Source organism: Sorex fumeus, unplaced genomic scaffold (assembly GCF_029834395.1).
Source record: "Sorex fumeus unplaced genomic scaffold, SorFum_2.1 ptg000078l, whole genome shotgun sequence".
Lineage (NCBI taxonomy): Eukaryota > Metazoa > Chordata > Mammalia > Eulipotyphla > Soricidae > Sorex > Sorex fumeus.
In genome coordinates, this window is record NW_026606135.1 from 10574746 (window position 1) to 10598067 (window position 23322).

A 23322-nucleotide genomic window follows, 5' to 3' on the forward strand; every position below is an offset into this window, starting at 1 on the left:
ATGTAATCAAAGTCGATAAAAGTAGCTAGAGAGTTAAGTAGAAATCATCTGCCTCACAGGCACGGGGGGAGGGGGGGGTGCGTTGTGGAAGACTTAAACCTGAAAGCTTTGTAACTTTTCCCACAGTGATTCAATTAAAAAAAAAAAGGGAAGAGAACTACAGGGAAAATCTCCAAAGAAATAGTTGAGGCTTGGATAGCAGCAACTGTTTTATGCTTCTGTTTTTTCACTCCCCTGTGTTTCTAAGTCATCAGAGAGCAAATAACAATACAGCCAAGGGGTGGGATGTAAACTTGCCTTTCATATGCGAGGTCTTGGGTTTGATCCCTAACACCACAAAAAAAAGTCAACAACAACAAAACATAGCTAATCCTATGATGGCAAAAGGAATGTGTTCTCTGCCATTTGTGACTGCTACAGAAAGGATCCCTGGGGAGCTGGACAGATAGTGCAGTGGCCAGGGTGCTTGCCTTATAAGTGATCAACTCAGGTTCGAACCCTGCCAGCAGCCCATACAGTCCTCCAAGCCTGCTAGAAATGACCTGTGAATGCAGAGCCAGGAGTAAGCCTTGAGTACTGCCAGGTGTGATCCAAAAACAAAAGAGAAAAAGAAAAAAGCATCTTTGAGAAAGTTTGCTTTACACCTAAATGAGGTAGAATGTGGAGAGAGGAAGTAACTTCCAGCCAACCCCCCCAAGGAAAAAGTATTAGGTCTTCTAGAAAGAGGAAAATGCTGTGGGTGGAGTGTCAAAGTAAAGTGGAGTGGTGAAAAGCGCCTTATATGTGAGATCATATAAGCCTTCGGTTTTCTCCAGGATTTTGATGATCTTAAGAACATCAGGAAATTGATACTTTAGCAGTGTAAGGGAGGAAAGAACAGATGACAGAACAGTGGGTGCAACCAAGAAGTACACAGCAGCTGAAGAGTGAGAAAAGAGTAATCTGAACAGGAGAAGAGAGAATTAAGAAATAGATAATTAAGGGACTAAAACTGTAAGGCTTGCTGACAAATTAAGCAGAACTAAAACTTGAGGAAAATTTACTTTTTAAAGAAAAAAAAGTCTGCAAAGATTAACACAGCTTATAATCTTCATAGCTGGAACAAGAGAGCCCTCTCCTGTCCAAACGTTTTGTTAGCACTGGCCTGAATCGAATTCAACCAAAACAGTGGCTCTACTTTCTCGGACTGAAACTGCAGCTAGCAGTAACGGCCATAATAATTGTTATGTAATAAGCACTGCAGAAACTTACTTGAATTATTTCATTTTAACTTCTGAATAACCAATGAGATTACTATGAAGTAGTGTTTTCACAACAATTTTATGTATGAAGAAATAAATTTCCTACTTTAAGGATTTTGAGAAAAAAGTAAGAGGTTGTTGACTGATGGATATGAATTTTAAAATTATTTACTAAGCATATATGCAGAGTCATGATGTACCACTCTCTACCATTTCAAGAAGCTCATAAGCTAGTGAAAAAATGAAATCAAGATGGCTGAAATCATTGCATTTATAATTTTATACTAACTTGTAGACCATATACTTAATAAAGATCAAAATAACGTTCACATTCTTATTAGGTAAAGGTAAAGGCCCTCCCGTTGATCATCGATTTGCTCGAGCGGGCCCAGTAACGTCTCCGTTGGAGATTTTGTTGTTACTGTGTCTGGATTAGATTTTCCATAATAAACCCACATAGCACAGACATGAGGAAAGTAAAATTCAAAAAGTTCAGTACTGACCAAAGATAGTAGGTCTCTAACCGTATCAGGAACTGGAGTACTTTGCAGCATATGTCATATGCCCCAAAAATCGAATCAAAAACTAAACTTGCCCTTAAAACTTACTGAAATAGTATGTTTAAATTTTGTTAGTTTCTTTTAGATTACCATGATACACAATTTTAGTGCATTCGATTCTACATGAAACATTATTACTGGAAGATTATCTTTCATGATCATAAATGCAGATATTGTATCTTTTTGTTGTTGTTTTTAAGCCAAACCTCAAAAACCAAAAAAGGGCCTGGAGTAGTGACAGCATAGCGGGTAGGGTGTTTGCCTTGCACGCAGCTGACCCGGGTTTGATTCCCAGCATCTCATATGGTCCCCTGAGCACCGCCAGGAGTAATTCCTGAGCGCATGAGCCAGGAGTAACCCCTGTGCATCGCCGGGTGTGACCCAAAAAGCCAAAAAAAAAAAAAATTAAAAAAATTATATCCGTCAGGTAACCTCTCACTTTTTCCTCGGCAATTCTTAATTCTCTGTGCTTATTCTTTCCTCTGCACTCAGGGATCATCCTGGCAAGGCTAGGGGGAACATACGGGGTGCTAGGGATTGAACTCAGTTTAGCCATGTAAAGGGCAAAAGTCCTACTATCTCTTCAGCCCCTAGATATTATATCTAAGTCCCCTTTACCTTTATCCTTCTTCTTGGAGTGCTCTTCTGTAGAAGATAATCTGGATTTTTTATGTGATGATTCTTCACCACGTTTTTTGGTTTTATCTTTTCTTTTCTTTGACTTAACTTCTTTTCTCCTTTTGTTGAACAACATAAAAATTCAAGTTAAACTTTTTGCAAAACTAAGTATCAATGGGCAAAAAATCCCAAATCAATTTTCAAGTACTTTTGTTTTTTATTTGCTTTTTGGGTCACACCTGGCAATGCACAGGGGTTACTCCTGGCTCTGCACTCAGGAATTACTCCTGGCGGTGCTCAGGGGACCATATGGGATGCTGGGAATCGAACCTGGGTAAGCCGAGTGTAGGGCAAATGCCCTACCTGCTGTGCTACTGCTCCAGCCCCAATTTTAAAGTATTTTTAAATATGTAATTTATATAGAAAGAAACTCTTGAGATAGTCTGTAAATATTTTAGGTTAGTATATTAAGACAACTCTCTAAGATTTTGAAGCTTGGAACACTTTGAAACAAAGAATGATTTTTACAAACTCTGTATACAAACCTTAGTAAATCTACATCATGGTTTTACTATTTCCCTCCTTCCTATTTATATTCTATCAACTAACCATTATAAGACAATTACAAAAATAAGTCTCGTTTTCTTCTAAGTAATTCATGAACAACTATACTTTAGAAAAGCACACAGAAGTTGTTAAAACCTCTGCAATAATTCTAAGCATTGGTAAATAAGAAAATTCTCTAAAGAATAAAGGCACACTGTAAAGGTACGATTGCATGGGGATAGAGAGCTTATTGTTAGATTCTGTGTCCACTTTAAATCATTCATCCTTTTGTCACTGTTTATTTATTTTTTTTTACATTAGTTTTACAAGGTTATCTGTAGCATGGCTGTAAGCAAATTATTTTAACTGGTCAAAGAATATTAAATAGAAAAAGGTGCTAATTATGGAGTTGCAAGGAGGACAAAGAGACAATGGAGAGGATTATTTCCAAGACATTTGCTTTATCAGACCTTCTAAACACTATTTAAAACACGAACCACTTTTGTCTCTTTTGATCAAAACCATACAAATTTTTTTAATGAAGCTACAGTAAAGAGCCAAAGCAAACAATTCTCTGGTATCTTTCGGTATTACTGAGAAAGATATTATACGTTTAAGCCATTTAAATAGTCTAAAACAGTCTTCTAATTTTAAGGTTGAACTAATTATCAATAATATTTGTTTCACTGTGTGCTATGTAGAGCACATTTATAACAAGGTTAACTTTTAAATGAATATACTGACATTCTATAAAGTTTTAGAATCTCACAAAAGACTTTCAACTGTTAGCCAGGCCATGAAACCTGACCACAACTATAGCAGGTCAGATTTTGTCTAAAGTGAGTTAATACCAGTGACTCCACTAAGCCTGGCTTACCATATGCCAGGGATTTGAGATGCAATTTAATTTAATCCCCACAATAAACTTAATATCCTCATGCGCAGAGATGATAAAATCAAATTACAGAGAGATTAAGTAGCTTGCCTAAGAAGAGGACTAGTAAATGATAAACTGGGAGAACAACTGGAGTCTGATTTAAAAACTCACAATATCACAAACTCACATATACTAAACATTATAGAATACTGGACTTCTTCCCGAATCACTACACTGATCCATTCTAATTCACTCATCCAAAAGGAACCTGATTTCGTTTTGTTTTGTTTTGGGGCCACATCCAGAGCTGCTCAAGCTTACTCTTGGCTCTGTACTCAGGAATCACTCTGAGAAGTGCTCCGGGAATCAGAGGGGACAGAAGCCTGGTAGACTACATGCAAAGCAAGCACCCTACTCTCCATATTATTTCTCCAGCCCCAAGGGAACCTGATTTTAACACGCAATAATTGTAGATCCAGCTATACAATCCATTAAAAACACAAAAATCATCAGTGACAACAGTTTTGGCCTATCAAAATCACTTTATAGAGGACTGGAGAGATAGTACCGCATGTAGGGTGCTTGCTTTGCATGTGGCCAACCTGGGTTAGATTCCCGGCATCCCATATGGTCCCCTGAGCCAGGAGGATTGATTCCTGATTGCAGAGCCAGGAGCAATCCTTGAGTATCACTGGGTGAGGCGCCACCCCAAAAGGAAAAACAAAACAAAATAACTTAATGAAGATTTGCCTTAAAACAAAACCTGAAAGTATATTATGATATGTGAACAATAGCCCCAAACTAAAAATTATAGCATCTATCTGCTGCCTTGCACAAGCTTCACATTTGGAATTACTAGCTAGAGCAAGACAGAGTATACTTCTCTATATTAGGTCAAAGAGCAATGCCTGATAATTAAATCAACTAATTAATAATAATCAGAAATAAGACATCAACTGAGTTAACATTTAGTGCAGGTAAATGACTTAAATGACTTATGTCCAAGCTAAACACATTTTAAAAGAGTTACCTGTGATGAAAATTTAATTTATGGGAACATTCTTGGCATAATCCTATCAAAAAAAAAAATAGAGTAATAGCACTGAATTGCTGAATTTTAACATCAATACTGCTAAATACCATAAATTCAATTTTACATTCTTATGTTTCTATTTCTTTACTATAATTGAAAAAAAACAATCTGATTACATCTCCATTTCAAAATCATTGGCTTATGGAGAAATAGCACCTAAGGTGCATGACTTGAACACAGCCAACCCATTTTACCCACCACTATCACAAATGATTTCCTGAGTACCATCAGGAGTGATCCCTGAGTATAGAGGCAGAAGTAACTCCTGAGTACCATTAAGTGTGGCCCAAACTCCCCACAGTACTACCACCAGAAACAAACAAGACGCTTATATATTTTTAAAAAATACCAAAATGGAGAGCCCGGCAAGCTACCGAGAGTATTCGATATGCCAAACACAGTAAAAACAAAGTCTCCAATGGAGACGTTAATGGGCCCGCTCGAGCAAATCGACGATCAACGGGAGGGCCTTTACCTTTACCTTTACCAAAATGCTTAAGGAATTGAAAATATTCTAACATTACTTTGGAAAACTGTGAAGTCATTTGAAAGCAAACTGTGTTTGTTTCATGGGCAACATCAACATCTGTCTGATATGTCAAAGATGCAAATAATAATGTCGAATAGTTATTTCCCTGAAGTATTATAAGTTTTCAAATGAAAAGCTTTTCAAATATTTCCATCTTTTTTCTCTTTTGCCCTTATCTTAGTTCATAATAATTTGATTTCTTATGAGCTCTCCCAGGAGGAAATTAAAAATCAGAATACTGTTATTATGTGTTCAGCCAAAGTATAACAAGCTTTGCATGTTGAAACTCCCACTTCGATCCTTGGTACTGAGCACCGACAGGAGGGTCCCCAGAGCACCTGGCTGGGAGCAGTTCCCCTACTCACAACACGGTGTAGCCCCAATATCAAAAATGAGCAAAAAAAGTGCATGTGGGCTCTGGAAAGATGAGAGAGCATTTAATTAAGACCCAGATAAGGCTATCATGATGGAGAAAATAAGCTGACACATAAAAATGAGCTTAAAAAAATAAAAGAAAGGGAAAAAAGTGACAGACAATAAAGCATGCATATTAAGAGAAATTGCTATGGCCTAGGTTATAATCCTAAACTTTTAAGACTGAAATGGAGAACAATTATGCACTCCAAAAATTTGTCTTTACTGACACAAAGAGAGTGTATTTATTTATTAACCACACCAAAACAATATGTCTTTACCTAATGTGAGATTTTATACCAGTTCTTCCTGATACTCTGAATCTCAAACATGTAATTTGGTGACACTCTCAAGTTAATGGGAAGAGAAATTATCAGCTTACATTCAGCATTAGAATTGCTTCACTTAGATAAAACTTAAATACTGGGAATGCAAAAATCTGAGACTCCATAGTTCTCTGAAACTTTGGGACATCTTGAAGAAAAAAAAGCACTTCCAGAAAGATACAGTAAAATTTTTGAACATTAATTAAAAATTAGCTTATGTAATTTTTAATCTAAACTATTACATATACTTGGCAATCTATCATCACAACTAAAATCAACTTACTTAATTTAACGAGTGCATTTCTCTTTTCACCTTGCTCAATATAACCAAAATTAACTTCCCAACTCTTCAAGCCTTCTTTTTTATCACAACTTTTATTTCCACAGAAAAACTGACCTGCAAAAAAGAAAGAAATATTAACTATGATAGTCTGTAAGAGCTTTTGCCAATAAGATCCATATTAACTCTGAAATTTATTCAAGATAAATATTTATTTCTATGAAGTCAGTGCTAAAAGACAACTTGACTACAATAACTACAGCATGCTCTACAAAAGTGTATACAAATGACAAATCAAAAACCTGAAAACATGTCCAAGAAAAAGTCGGACTTTTTGCTCATAAAAAAGTATTAAATTTAGTTAAAGCATTTTAATGATTTCCTATTCGGGATCCTGGCACTTTGAAAACTGAGAGTAACTCAAAGAATACATACATTTTCCAAAATATATGCACTTCCATCTAGGTTAATCCTTTTCAATATTTTATAGAAAAGTTGATTAAAATTAACATTTTAATTAACAAATAAACATCTAAAGCAGTTTAAAATGTTAGTACTGGAACATGATATAGAATAAGTCATAAAGTCCAATGATCTAAAATCTAAATCTCTTGACACAAAATTAATACATATCTATGCCCATTGTATATTAAAGTCAGTTGCAAAACAGAATTGATGATTTCAGAGGGAAAAAAAGCTACTCAACAATTATTAACTTTGACAACAAAAAAACAAACAAAAAACCCCCAAACATCAAAAGCTCCCAAGAAATCACAGCAATAAACCTTCTCTATACTTCCCAATTAATTATTTAGTTATTTGAATTTAGAAAATATCTGTCAAAGTTTTTATAGCAGCACTATTTATATATCATTCAATGAAAGCATGAAACTTTTTAATTAGAATAGACACTTTAGGATTTCTCATTGTCTTTATGTAAAAACCCAAATTCTCCTCCCATCCATATACATACTAAAATGTAATCCTAAAAAAGTTAAAAAGAACCGTGACTTTATTTTCCCTTTTCCTCTAAAGTACTTCAGGAACAATCCTTTACTATCTACAATTTGTTTTATTGCATATCTAACTTCATACCAGTTATAAACTTATCCAGTATTTAATAATTTTTCAAGGTACCCTTTAATTTTCAGTTGCAAATTTAAACTTCTAAATGTTACTATTCAGTTGTAAGCAGTATTAACACTTGAAAATACAATTATTTGATGAAAGGTTGATTTTGTGCAATAGCCTGGCAAGCTCCCCATGGCGTATTCGATATGCCAAAACAGTAACAAGTTTCACTATGGAGACGTTACTGGTGCCCATTCAAGTAAATCGATGAACAATGGTTACCAAAATTTTGGTCATTTGTTGCAGGCCCAATCTCAATGACTCTTCAAAATAAGAATTCGCCTGTTCTAAATATATTTTAGGTTCAAGAGGTTCATTTAGTTTTTATTTTCAAAATGTAGATTTGACTGAATACAGTAATGCCAACTTGTTTTCCAAAAATAAAGGTAAAGAATCAAGTACTCATTTAATTAAAAGTTCTGTTGCTACAAAATCTTTACTGCTTTAAACACTTTCTACATATTCTCCATTGTATGCACTAATGCAAAAATTCAAGTCTTTGAAACATTTTCTTTTTTTCCTTTGCTACTCAGGAATATACCTTTAACTTTGTTCTGTGAATAATTTTTCACTGTATACATTAGGAATGATTTTAACTAATGACTTTAGGTCAACAACATAAACAATGACATCCTATTAAAAAGGGAAAAAATAAACAGATTACCTTTTCCTGAAATTACTTCTTTTTCTATTCGCCACCTAAATCCAAACTGATAAGGAAAAATGTTATGCCCTCCAAATTAACCACTACATTTAAGTACAATGTAAACCCAAACATGGAGCAAACATTTATCATACTAAAAAAAGTACAACTCCTATCATGATAGCTTCTTCTCCACTTACAGAATTCAAAGTACTTAAAAAAAATTGTTCACAGTACTTTGAACAATTACCAACTGATCTTTTAAGGAAGAATCTTCTATATTTATAATCTTAAAAGTTATAATGTCTGAAGATAAAGTTGGCAAAACCCTCCATGACATTGAAGCTAATGGTATCTTCAAAGATGCCACGCCACTGGCCGAGCAAGTGAAAACAGAGATAGATAAATGGGACTATCTTAAACTAAGAAGCTTCTGCACCTCCAAAGAAACAGTGACCAAAATACAAAGACAGTCTACAGAATGGGAAAGGATATTCACCGAATACACATCTGACAAGGGGTTGATATCCAGGATATACAAAATACTGGTTAAACTCCACAAGAAGAAAACATCCAACCCCATCCAAAAACGGGGCAATGAAATGAACAGAAACTTTCTCAAAGAAGAAATCCGAATGGAAAAAAAGCACATGAGAAAATGCTCTACATCATTAATCATCAGGGAGATGCAGATCAAAACCACAATGAGATACCATCTCACACCTCAGAGACTGGCCCACATTCAAAAGAACAAAAGCAACCGATGCTGGCGTGGATGTGGCGAGAAAGGGACACTCCTTCACTGTTGGTGGGAATGTCCACTGGTTCAGCCCTTCTGGACAACAGTATGGATGATTCTCAAAAAATTAGAAATTGAGCTCCCATTTGACCCAGCAATACCACTCCTGGGAATATATCCCAGAGAGGCAAAAATGTATAGTCGAAGTGACATCTGCACTTGTTTGTTCATTGCAGCACTCTTTACAATAGCCAGAAACTGGAAGAAACCTGAATGCCCAAGAACAGATGACTGGTTAAAGAAACTTTGGTACATCTACACAATGGAGTACTATGTAGCTGTTAGAAAAGATGAAGTCATGAAATTTACATACAAGTGGTACAATATGGAAAGTATCATGCTAAGCGAAATGAGTCAGAAAGAGAGGGATAGACATAGAAAGATTGCATTCATCTGGGGGATATAAAGTAACAAAATATGAGATTAATACCCAAGAATAGCTGAGATCAGCACCAGGAGGATTACTCCATAACTTAGAGGCCAGCCGGGTATCCTAGAGGAAAGGGCAGTTCAGATAGAGAAGGGAGCACCAAATAAAGGATGTTTGGAGGATCCTCCCAGGAGGGGAGATGCATGTCGAAAGTAGACTATGGACTGAACATGTTTGCCACTCAATGCCTCTTTTGCAGACCACAACACCCAAAAGGAGAGAGAGAACACAGGGGATTGCCCTGCCACAGAGACGGGGGGATGGGGGGTGGGGGTGGGAGGGATATTATCCATGGTGGTGGAAGATGGGCACTGGTGGAGGGATGGGTATCTGATCATTGTATAATTGAAACCAAAGCACAAAAAATTGTAAATTTACAACTGTAAAAAAAAAAATAAAATAAAATAAAGGGAAAAAAAAGTTATAATGTCAGGCAAAAAGATATCTGATTAAAAAAATATACACGCTTCTCTGTGACATGGAATAAAAGACAAGAGGTACAACAGATTAAATAGAATAAAAAGAGAACTGCTGGAGAGTCAGATGGTTTGCATTTACAGCTTAGCTCTGTCATTTGACTACTGTGTAAAGTTGACCAGATAGTTCTCAGCTTTTTTGTGTCTATTTCCTCACATAAAAAGAAAAAATAGTACAAAAAATTTATTTTTATGAGTAAAGAGATTCAAATGGGACAATATAGATATGTAAAGCACTTACAATACCTCATACACAATACATGGGGGTTAGCTAGCCATTGCTTGCTGCCTATTTTTATGAATAAAGTTCTACCAGAACACAATTACAGGCATTCATGTACGGCTCTTTCCCGCTACAAAGGCAGACTTCGTAGCTGTAATAGAGATCCTATGGCCAACAAAGCCTACCTGAATGTTTGCCAACTCATGTATAATAAATACTCTTATTCATTAGCTGACACTATTACAGATCTCTCGGGTTCACCAGAGGATACAATCAGCTTTCTCCCATACACAAGATAACATAAAATTTAAAAGGAAGAGACCACAGCCCTGATCACATCCATCTACGCTGGGAAGTCTCTTACTAAACTAAATACCAGCATAACTCGGTCTTTACTCATCAGCAAAACGTGGACCAAGACAACAGGCAAGGGCGATAGGACCAGTCAGGAATCCTGAACTAGAAAGTCATAAAAGTTCCATAGTACTAAATAAAACTTTATTTTTTGGCCTAAAATGATTTTTCTGGGGATGGAGCTACAGCACAACAGATAAGGAGCTTGTCAGCAACCTACAAGATCCCCTATGCACTGTCAGGAGTGATCCCTGAGCACAACACCAGGAGTAAGCCCTAAGTACTGCCAGGTGTGGCCCCCAAATCAAAAATAGTAATAACAATTAAAATTATTTTTCTTCAATAACTTCTAAGATTTTTCATTCATATGATTACATTCCGCAGCGAGCAGGATAATTTCAGAAAATGGCTTAGTTTTCTATTCAGGTTAGAAAAGGTTAAAGGTCATCTCTAGAATGATGCAGACACAAAACAAGTTCTACTATTTATTAACTACTTCTGTTGACCTTGGCAACATTACTTCTATTTATTTCCTTTTCAACAAAATGAGGATAGCAATAACCTTTATTCATAGGTATTGTACCAGGAAAGATAATTCAAAGTGTTCATTTTCTGGTTAATTGATTTTCACAAATCATCTACTAACTGAACTAGGGAATTTTCTATTATAAATGCAAATAAGGACTAAAAATATTTTTTTTTTGCTTTCTTTTTTTTTTTCCCTTTATTTTATTTTATTTTTTTTAAAGTTGTAGATTTACAATTTTTTGTGCTTTGGTTTCAATTATACAATGATCAGACACCCATCCCTCCACCAGTGCCCATCTTCCACCACCATGGACAATATCCCTCCCACCCCCATCCCCCCATCCCCCCTGTCTCTGTGGCAGGGCAATCCCCTGTGTTCTCTCTCTCCTTTTGGGTGTTGTGGTCTGCAAAAGAGGCATTGAGTGGCAAACATGTTCAGTCCATAGTCTACTTTCGACATGCATCTCCCCTCCTGGGAGGATCCTCCAAACATCCTTTATTTGGTGCTCCCTTCTCTATCTGAACTGCCCTTTCCTCTAGGATACCCGGCTGGCCTCTAAGTTATGGAGTAATCCTCCTGGTGCTGATCTCAGCTATTCTTGGGTATTAATCTCATACTTTGTTACTTTATATCCCCCAGATGAATGCAATCTTTCTATGTCTATCCCTCTCTTTCTGACTCATTTCGCTTAGCATGATACTTTCCATATTGTACCACTTGTATGTAAATTTCATGACTTCATCTTTTCTAAGAGCTACATAGTACTCCATTGTGTAGATGTACCAAAGTTTCTTTAACCAGGACTAAAAATATTTTGAAATATTCTGATTAAATTTACCCAAGGCTAGGGAAAATTGAAATCTTAACTGCTAACTTCTAGTTTTTGGGAGTGTGCTTGGGGGACCATGTGGTATGGTGCTAAGGATCAAAGTAGGATCAGATGCATCCAAGACATGCGTTTTAACCCTATTTACTGCCTCTTTTTTCAAGCCTATGTATGTATGCACGTAAGTACTGCATGCCATCGAACATGGTTAGGATGTCTATTGAAGCATGCGCAAATACATACAGCAATAGTTTCCAAATTTTTAAAATATATTCATCAAAAACATTATTTTCCACTTTCTCCAATATCACAAAAACAGAGTGTCAGAAAAGTCACTACCTTTTCTCACAAAAAAGGTCTTCCTGACATGTAGGGGGAAGAGGGTGTATGAGAAATCTCCGTTTAATTTTGCTAAAGCTGGCCTAAAATTATTTCTTGAATAAAAAAATCCATCTCCATAGTTCAAACTTCCCTAGTAGCCATATTGAAATAAAACAAAACAAAAAACACCAAAAAACCCATTAAACACATCAAATTTTCTATCTGTACTTATTCTCATATCGAGTAATCATGTTCAAATAGGGAAATATGCTTATTTTAAGCTTTCCCTCAACTATGGTTTCTATTAATAATATTGTTTAACTTGATAGAATACAAATATTTAATTATTTTTATATACTTTCTCATTTCAAGTAGACAATAATTTTCTTTTGGGGCGACACATACGTTTTTGTATGTGTATATAGTATATATACATATATATGTTATATATTACACAGCAGACATACAGTACCCGGCCAGCACTCAAAAATGAAAAACAATCAACAGACAAACCAGTCTGAGAGAACTGCTCTGTTATATGCTTCTGAAATAGATATTTCACACTCAACTTGCAACATAAGTAACTTCGAGTAATGTCCACTGCAGTCAGGTAATTTTTTGAATTTGATAAGGTCAGTAACTAATAGAGATAAGCACTAGTTTAAAAGAAATTGAGGATGTTTTTGAAAAACACCAAGTGCTTTCAACAGGACTATAAAAATGAGTATTATTATCTATGAGAGTACAGTGAAGCAAGCTACAAATCAAAGGTACTCATAAAAAAAGAACCTAATCATTACTTTGAGATATAACTAAATTAAAAAAGAAATATTGCCATAAAATAAATCCTAAGATTATATGTGACATACAGTATAATAAAAATTAACAGTATACTTGAATTACAACCTTCTTTTACACATATTTTGAAGGCATACCTTATTTTCTTTGTATCTACTGAGATCTGCTATGCAGTATTCTTTGAATAATTTATCATAGTATTTCTTTGCAAGCCTCTTCTCCCTAGACCCATTAAAAATAATAAATCTCACACATTTAGAAATTCAACCATAGTGTACTTGAAAGCAAAGCCAAATGGTATAAATATTAACGTTTTTTAAATGCCAAGTACTTATATGTACAAAGAATATCTGAATATGAATATTTATAAACTCTTTATAGTGGTTCTCTTAAGGGGCACAAAAGGACCGACAGAGAAGGGGCTATTTATCCTTAACTTTCTACCCTTTATTATGCTTAAGTCTTTTAAACCATTATCAGTCGTAACTTTTTCCAAAATACCTTAAAAATTTTTAAGGAAGATCATAATCGGCATACTACATACCAACATACAATTTAATAAAAATATTATGAACTATTTTCCAAAGACAAAGTCAAAGAATGTTAAAACTACAGATACTGGGGGCAGAAAGATAGTACGGCAGGTAAGGTGCTTGCCTTGATGCACCAGGTTTGATCCTTCGCCCCACATATGGTCCCCTAAGCATCACAAGGAATGATTGCTGAAACAAGGGCAAGGAACAAGCCCTGAACACCGCTAATTGTGCCCCACCAAAAAAAAAACAAAAATGAAAAAAAACTCTACAGAAAATTATCAAATGAACCAGATTCATTAATTCAAGGAATGATTTTTGTCGGGCTGGAGCGACAGCACAGCGGGTAGGGTGTTTGCCTTGCACGCCGCCAACCCGGCAGACCCGAGTTCGATTCCTCTACCTCTCTCGAAGAGCCCGGCAAGATACCCATAACGTATTCGATAAGCCAAACACAGTAACAACAAAGTCTCACATTGGAGACGTTATGGGGCCCGCTCAAAAAAACCGATGAATAATGGGGGGACAGTGACAGTGACAGTGATTTTTGTCTAAGATTTAGAACTGTGCAAGAATCTTGCACAAGAACCTTGCCCTGGATAGGAGAAAAACTAAGATCTGACCCCTTACGTCTCTGATGGCCAAAATTACCAATTCATATCCACTTCATCCTCCTCATTCCATAGAAACCTATGATTTTCTCGTATAACGTCCATATCAGTCTTATCATTTTCCCTGGAAAATAAAATGATTTCAACTTAATATAAAATTACTAAAATTTAGGATGTTAAGCAGTTCTGTGAGATTTTTAAACACCTAAATAAAAAATATCTAAAAATTTTTAAAAATTACGTATGTATATATGGTGATCTATTTATAAAACCATACCACTACTCAACGGCTGCTTCCACAGAAACATGGATCAGGAATTAATCCATTTCTAGTACTAGTTCCAATTTACAAATGGTGCAAAATTAATGAAGCTAAGATAAGAAAGCTGAATAAGCATCAAATAGATAAGGAAAGTGAATGAAAATGTTTAAGGATCTAATAAAAATGTTTCATCATTTTACTGAGATCTAACTTTTAAAACACACGACTATTCCATATCTCATATTTCAATAAAGCTCCCTAAGAAAATTGAGTGAGGTCAGAAAATAGGTTTAAGGGGATAACTTTTCAAGATGCTATCAGTTCGGGAAAAGGACAAAGTACTTTTGAGAAGAGAGGTGAAGTTGAGGTAGATGACACTGTAGTAATGTTTAAGCATCTACCAATACAAAAAAAAAATATTAAGTCCAAAAGAACAGAACAAACAAATCAACACAAAACCAAAAAATTGTGATATATGGGAAATATGAAAGTAAGGTTGCTTATCTGCCTTTCCTTTTAAAAAGCAATCCCAAACACAAAGGTGTAAAAAGTTCACTATGTCAAATATCCTTGCAAGAAAATAATTACCCGCTAATCATACAGTAAGTGCATGCCTCGCATACCCTGTTATTGCCAAGGATATATCTAGCGCAGCAGATGAAGTTATCTGAGACCTCTTGCCAAGGAAAATGGGATTTATGCTAGACGTTATGAATGGCCTCTGCAACTTACAACATAACAAGGGAGCTGGAATGGAAATGAGGGGAGTGTGGCAGAATCCAAAGATTTAGCAGTTGTGGATTCTTAAGGATGCTGATATCAATGCCCCATTCTATGTAAGTTTTATGATGCTTACCCTAATCTCTTGAAGTCGTCTTTTTTGCCGCCATAGTATAAAATATAGTCATTTACAAATTTTGTATGTCTCTGATACTAAAATGCACAAAATTAAGGAATTTACTCACTAGAATTTGTTCTGTCAACATTGAGTAAAAAAATTATAATATTTATCAATATGCAAATATGTACTATACACAATTACACATTCAATATCTAGAAGAATAAACATTAAATTGTAAGAGTAAAGATTATGGCGCTAGAGAGATAGGGATTTTGGGTTCTTGCCCTGTAAGCAGCCAACCCTGGTTCAATCCCCAGCACTGCAAAAGGTCCTCTGAATAGCACCAGACTTGACACTTGAGCACAGTCAGCAGTAAACCCTAAATACTGGGTATGGCCCAAACTATCCCAATCCCCAAATAAGAGTAACTTGGTAAACCTTCTACTGCTTACTGTCTTAAACATTTTTCAAGCATAAATTACTCCAGTGATAAAATATGTGTACACCTGAGGAGAAAAAGAGCTTCCTAATTCCATTATTGAATTGCATACCAACTCTCACCACTGCTCACTTTAAACACCACAACATGGAAAACAAGTAAGTTTCTAAAATTAAAGGTAAGAAGTGGATTTATCTTTTATAAATCTATTTCAGCCATTCTAGTGGTCATAAAGCCACTAAGAAGATACCAAGTTTATAATATAAATCCTGAGAACAGGTTTTCCCCAAAAAAGTATGTATAAAAAATTAGATGTTACCTTTTATACTTGCTTTTAATATTCAAACAATTTTCAACGCATTCTAACAAGATATAGAAGCATTTAACTTTTGCAATAAAAATTACAGTGGTTCTCTCTAGAGTTGGATATGCATGTAACAGCTAATTTCATCTTTAATACTGTCTGTGACACCATATTTTATTAAAGATAGTGATTTAACTGAGAAGATGTTTGAGGAGAATATTCAATCAGAATACACAGTTCTAAACTGGCAACACAGTTTGTAAACAAAGCAAGATAATAGGCAATGCCTTGTGTAAACGAACAGACACTGACAATAGAACTGCAGGAACTAAAGCAGGGAGGGAACAGATAAGAAGGGTCCTGGGGTGCAGGATACGGCAGGGCACGGTAAGGTAGCACTGTACCTTTAAGGTTTACCAGCACTTACACTCTAGCGAACAAATTTTACCTCAAAAATAATCAAATTATGAATTAAAGGAAAAAGAAGTTTACAAAGACGCTGAATATTCAACCTAAGGGAGGAAGAGAATAAGAGTTGAAACAAGACTGAAAATAAAGAGAAGCGTAAAAATGAGAAACATGCATTTGGCAAAAACAGGTTGGGAAAAACAATTCTAAATTAACAGATTCTATGAATGTATTTATAGAATATTAGTTATAATCAGGCTCTAAATAATTTCTATATATTAGCAAAGGGATAGCACAATGGGTAGGGTGTTTACCTTGCACGTGGCCGACCCGGGTTCAATTCCTCCCTCTCGGAGAGCCCAGCAAGCTACTGAGAGCATCCTGCCCGCACAGCAAAGCCTGGCAAGCCACCCGTGATGTGTTCAATATGCCAAAAACAAGTCTCACAATAGAGACCCTACTGGTGCCCGCTCGAGCAAATCGATGAACAACGGGAGGACAGTGCTACAGTGCTATATTAGCAAAAGATAACTGTACTCAAAAAATATAAATGGCAAAATTCCACAACAATAAATATTTCTTAAAATTAAAAAAGGTCTATGTGACCTTATGAAATGACCACATGACTTTTTGAAGGAAAAAAATAGATTATGAAACACTCTATCAGTTATAAAAATCTAGACACAAAAAGGATACAGCATCCATAGCTATGAGATGAAATCTTCTATTTCTTGCTTCTTCCCTGTTAAAGAAATTTTTATTTTAAGCAAGTTCAAATTTAGGATTTTCTCACACACACCCTTCCCTTCCACAGTGTAATGAATATAATCAAACCCCAAAGTTCCTGAGATAACAGAAACATCTTTAACCAAAATGATTTATACTGACATAACATACCTGTCCAGCAGTTCTGCTGCAACTTGTTTATGGGCCACTTTTCCATGTTTTTCTTTCTGAAATGGCTTTTTGAGCAGTAAATCATCTTCCACAGTCCTGGTTTATTAAGAATAAAAATTATTAAAAGAGTTCACTTCGCCTAAACGGGCATATCTATGTCTTTAAATCTTATAACTAGAACATATTTGAAGGATTTGAGTCTCAAAATTCATGAATTTTTTTTTTTTTTTTTTTTTGCTTTTTGAGAGCCCGGCAAGCTACCGAGAGTATTCGATATGCCAGACACAGTAACAACAAAGTCTCCAATGGAGACGTTACTGGGCCCGCTCGAGCAAATCGACGATCAACGGGAGGGCCTTTACCTTTACCTTTTTGGGTCACACCCGGCGATGCTCAGGGGTTACTCCTGGCTCATGCACTCAGGAATTACTCCTGGCGGTGCTCGGGGGACCATATGGGATGCTGGGAATCGAACCCGGGTCGGCCATGTAGGCTGCGTGCAAGGCAAACGCCCTACCTGCTGTGCTATCGCTCCAGCCCCAAAATTCATGAATCTTTAATGAGACGCTAGATGCACTTAAATAAATTAGTAACAATTTTCTATAAAATGGGGATGAAACTACAAAAATCTGAGTTTTGGTGTCAAATCACCTAGGATCTATATTTCCAATTCTGGGCCTGTTTACAATCTTAATCCAACTAGGCCCTCCCGTTGATCATCGATTTGCTCGAGCAGGCCCAGTAAAGTCTCCATTGGAGACTTTGTTGTTACTGTGTCTGGCATATTGAATACGTCACAGGGAGCTTGCCAGGCTCTGCCGCATGGGCGAGATACTCTCGGTAGCTTGCCGGGCTCTCCGAGAGGGGCAGAGGAATCGAACTCGGGTCGACCATGTTGGCTGCGTGCCAGGCGAACGCCCTATCCGCTGTGCTATCGCTCCAGCTATGGGGGGTAAAGGATCTATTTACAGATAATATAGACTGTAGATGAACAATCTGAGTTACTCAGATATAACTCTTGAGGAGAGTATTCAACTAGATTTACTCAAAATCTGGTTAATAGCAGTCAACCACTTCTGGGTTAATGAATGAAATAAAGTTTCTAAATACTAAAGATTAAGAACTTTGTTCCTAACCATAGATATGGCAATGAGTTGTAGCCCTCCTTATAAGGCCCAGATTAAATCTGCTGAAAATGATCTTTCAATTTAAGAAAATCATTCATGAACTCCTTCTTTTGATCACTTAAGAGTCTACTCATTCACATAACTATAAAAATTGTCCTGGCTCCCAATTTCATCCCCCCCTCCCCTGCCAACTAAATCATTATGAAGTTAAATAGTAGCAAAGAAACCAACAATCTGGTCCCTATTTAGCTATAATATTCACAAATTAAAAGTTCTTATTTGTTGGATAAAAACTGGAAATCTAAGAGCTTTAATTGCATTTATTTTTTTCTGCTACCCTTTCCATTCCTTCATAACATAAATATGTTATTTTTTTACACAACTATTCTCAAAGTTCCGAGTCAATTCATCATCGTTTAATAGACACATTCATAATGAGTATAATGGTCCTCACATGAAAACACAATTTTACAATGTTTGTATTCCAGCTCAATCTAGAAGGGATCAGAAACACAGATGAGTAAGTAATTACCTTTTTCTCTTTTTGCCAGATTCTCCACAATGTTCATCATCACTGAAGTCAGAGTCGTAGCCTCCATGACCATGCATCTGGCAGGAGCAAAAAAGTCAGCAACAAAGAAACTTCAATTGCCAACAGTCGGGGAAATGAAATAGCCCCCCAAATAAGTTCTAATTCACAACAAATTTTAAAAGTCATGGGCATATTGTTGTTGAGTGATTGAGCCGTCCACAACTTCCATTCACATAGAAATAACTGACTTGAATTGCAGAATGAGTCACGTCCACATTAATTCCCATCAAGACCAACAAAGGGGACCTTGATCTTTCCACTGAAAGCAAGGTCTCTAGGTGGTAACCCAGGCCTAGAAAGTTCAACAGTTCACTTAACATGGTTGCTGTGTATTTATTATCAACGATGCTCCAGATACTGTAATGGGCCATTCTTTATACTTTTAATTCTATACAGTTAGGGACTATTATCTCCAATTTACAGATTAAGAAATCAAGGACAACTGAAGTGAAATTTATCAATTATACAGAGCCAGTAAGTGGTTTGACTGATCCACTTTGTTTTCATGGCCATGATTGCAATTATTTCAAACCATCTCCTCAGAATATGGGAGCTGGAGAGGTAGTACAGGGGGTATCTGCCTCGCATGCAGCAGCAGACCTTGGTTCAATTCCTGCTTCCCCGAACACTGTAGAGTGTTAACTTTTTTTCTGATTAGCTATTCTCCACTACTTTCTATATTCGTATACTACCAAATGATCGAAACCTTCCTGTTACCTTTTCCAACAAAACTTTCCTCTTTCTTTGTCTTGTAAACATATGTTCTTCAAGGCACACACCCTTGTCTTTTCTTTGTTTTGATCTACTTTATCTTGTTTCAGTTTATTTTTTTAATTAAAATTCTTAGAAATTCTGAAAGATCTCAATTCCCCCCAGTCCTGTTGGAACCAGTGCCTGGCATGCTGGTTTGATCCTGACATCCCATATGGTCCCCCAAGCACTGCCAGGAGCAATTCCTGAGCACCACTAGGTGTGGCCCAAAAGCAAAAAAAAAAAAAAAAACAAAAAAAGTTGGGACATACATTACTGCAGTGTAATGGATGATCTACCCGCTATTTCACACTCGATTTTTGAATGGGCATTTCATAAATAACATATGGCTAAAAGAACTATTCTGACATGATCAATCAATCATCAGAAAACTTAAATACGTGCTTGCAACCAGAGCAGACTTAAAATCCGTATTTTGAAACTGTAACATTTGTTTTTAAACTTTAATATTCACTGTAGCGAAAGAGAAGGGAACACCAAATAGAGGGTGTTGGGAGGATCCGCCCACGATGGGAGAGCATGCTGAGGGTAGACTGTCCACCAAGCATGTTGCCACTCAATGCCTCTTTTGCAGACCATGGCACTCAAAAGGAGAGAGAGGGAAATGCCCTGCCACAGAGGCAGGGTGGGATGGGGGCTGGGGGGGGGAGGAGATGCTGGGATCCGAGGTGGTGGGAAATGCGCACTGGTGGAGGGATGGGTGTTTGATCATTGTATAACTGAAACCCAAGCACAAAAATATGTAGGTCTACAACTGTACCTCATGGTCTCTCACTATTAAAAAATAAATAAATAAAATACAAAATAAAAATTATTAGAAATACAAAAAAAAATATTCACTGTAGCAAATACAGCAGGAGGTGCGGAAGGGGCTCCCTCAACTTCACTGCCCCGAAGCCAGCAAGGAGTAGTTTCTAGTCCGGGCAACCTGGACCGGCGAAGTAACCGACTGAAACAAAGTGGCTTCGAGTTTCATCCTCGATTCTTGAGTCTTTCCGTAATTCCGTCCAACCGAGGGTAGGGGGGCGGCTGCCTTTCTTCTCTCCCCGTCCAACTAGAACCCACCCCAACCCAGGCAGGCGGCGGAGCCTACACCAGTTACAGCCCCGTTCTCGCGCATCGCCCACCCCCACCTCCCCCCAACACCTGGACCTCGCCCCCCGCCAGCTCTGCCCCTGGCTTCAGGTCCGCTACCAAGGCCCGATTCGGGCCCAATCCGACCAGCCCCTTCACATGCTGGCGGGGAGGGAGCAACTACCGTGCGGGGCCTGGAGACCCCTGGGGGATCAGCCTACCAGAAGTCAATAATCCTCGGGGGCACGTTCAGCTTCTCCAGCAGCCCGGGGGGGGGGGGAGGGGGGGGCTCGGGGCTGGGAACATTCAACGAGCCACTCCGCGGGCCTTTGAAACGGCCTCAAACGCCGCGAAGCCCCCGCAAGGGTCCCGGAGTGAGCACATCCCTCGGGGCCCCACCGCGCCGCCCCCCCAGGCTCCCCAAGCCCACTTCTTCCCCGGGGGCGGGGGGCGGGGGGTTCACTCCCCCGTCCCCCATTCCTAACTCAAGGCAGTGGTGGAACTCAGAAGCTCCCACTCACTTCGGGCTACGAAGTCAACAACTACTACGAGCGCCGGGCGACGCCGGGGTCTGCAGAATCTGCCTCCCGGGAGCGGAGCAAGGATCGAGCCGCGCCGGGCCCTGCTCACCCACCCCTTCCCCAGCTCCCACTTCGGCCAGGCTCGGCCCCGGGGGTCGCCGTTTCCTCCCGCCGCGCGGCTGCAGCGACCACCGCGGCCGGAGCGAGACGCTGCAGGGCCCGCCCGCTCCACGCCTCCAATACGGGTCCCCGCTGGAACCTGCTTCCGGTCCGGCTGGGCTGCGTGCCACACCGAAATACCACCGTCCCGGAAGTGCCGGGCTTTGCGCTACAAGCGTAACATCTCCCCCCGGAAACAAAGGCGACAGAAGCATAGGGCCGGAAGGGGAAGCAGTGGCGCTCTGCTTTCTCCAACCGGCCCCCCAGTTTTTTCCTGTCTCCCCCCTTCCTTTCCCTCTCCGGAGCCCAGCATTTAATGCCATGTAGCATTGCCCGCACTGAGCTCAAGCCTCTCGTGTGAAAGGATGCTTTAATTGGGGGCGGGGGGGTAAGCCTGTCTGAATATCACTGCCGTCCTCTTTCTAGTAACCTTAGTAACGCCTCCTCCTCGAGCATCCCAGCAGAGCCGCTCAAGCTCAGAGCTGCCTGCCTCCCCCTATAAAAACAGTTCTCATAATTAGAACAAAAATAACTTTCCATCGTTTCACCACCCACACAATAGATAGCGTTCCAAATGCAGTGCCGGTGGCAGAGATGCTGCCGAATTTGTGAGGACAAGAAGATTAGGGCTCGGGGGAGATTTCAAAGCGGTTCAGATTCCATTCAAGCTGCCTGTCTCATGGAGATGGGATCCAGAAACAGGTCTTTAAAATTAATACAAAACGATGATAAGACACCCGCAAAGTAACAATTACCAATGATAATCATCATAGCCAAACATCCTTTAAATATAGTACCAATAAAACGTCCTGGCAGGTAATGCTAAATTGTTGGAAGATCCTTCAGGGTCTCTTTTCTACATCATGAAAACCCCATTCTACTTTGTAGCTTAGTTACTGGGTTCTTGTCTCCTCGCCATTCATACATCTATCTTGCTTCTCCTCAACATCACAAAAAATCACAAATCATCCTGTTATTCGTCAATTGCCTCGAGCAGGCCCCAGTAACGTCTCTTTCATCCTAGCCCTGAACATCCTAGCCTCCTCAACATGGTGCCTGAAAAATCACAAATGCTAATTATTTTTGAACTGTGCTGGTTGTCTCTGACTTACAGCGAATTTATTTTTTTAAAAAACCTCGTCACTTGATACATAATCATTTCTTTACATCTTTTTCACTAAACAGTAGGTGACAATATCCAAATTGGTGCAGGGTTCCTTCCGGCCCTGACAGTGGACCATAGATACATCCTGCTTCACCAATACACTAAGTGACATTTCAAGACCCAGGGCTGCTGTATTGGTAGGCCCATTTGCACATAAGTGGCACAAGCACAAAGCCACAAAGCTGGTGAGGGTGTAGACTGGAATCGACTTGTCTCTCTATATGAGACACATCCCCCCCTTCCCTTCCTTTTCCCTTTTCTCCTTTTTATCTTTATTTTTAACTCATCAGTGATGTGGGAAGTAGCTCCTGGGTCTAACATGTTAAGAATCTCATATGTGGTGGCCAGAGAAACAGCTCAATGGGTGTGGGCACATCCTTTTAAAATAGGAAACTCCGATTTTATCTCTCTCTGGCATCACCTTTTGTCCCCTGAGCACTGACCAGGCAAGGCATGACTTCTGAGCCTCTCTGAATGTGGTCTAGAAAACAGAATAAAAACAAACAAATAAAAAAACAAACAAAAAAATCTTAGATCTGTTATTGTTATTACTGGACCATTTGACTATGGATTTGCATTTTTCATAGCTGCTTCAGTTTTTGAA

General features: G+C 38.3%; 1 protein-coding gene across 3 annotated transcripts in view; it reads right to left on the reverse strand.

Moving 5' to 3' along the window:
* LOC130038575 (protein FRA10AC1) overlaps window positions 1-21525 on the reverse strand; it is a 31106-nt gene extending 9581 nt beyond the window's left edge. Inside the window, exons 1-11 of one of the 3 annotated variants that reach the window (XM_056130406.1) lie at window positions 21508-21525; window positions 18969-19045; window positions 17310-17405; window positions 17109-17154; window positions 15277-15353; window positions 14199-14282; window positions 13152-13236; window positions 8280-8325; window positions 6488-6601; window positions 4873-4915; window positions 2420-2538 (exon numbers count right to left, since the gene is read on the reverse strand). In XM_056130406.1, the coding sequence (XP_055986381.1) occupies window positions 2420-2538; window positions 4873-4915; window positions 6488-6601; window positions 8280-8325; window positions 13152-13236; window positions 14199-14282; window positions 15277-15353; window positions 17109-17154; window positions 17310-17405; window positions 18969-19045 (787 nt within the window). In that variant the 5' untranslated portion in view covers window positions 21508-21525. The other 2 variants (XM_056130405.1, XR_008794736.1) reach the window with 2 other exon arrangements.
* Between the last annotated feature and the right edge of the window lie 1797 nt (window positions 21526-23322).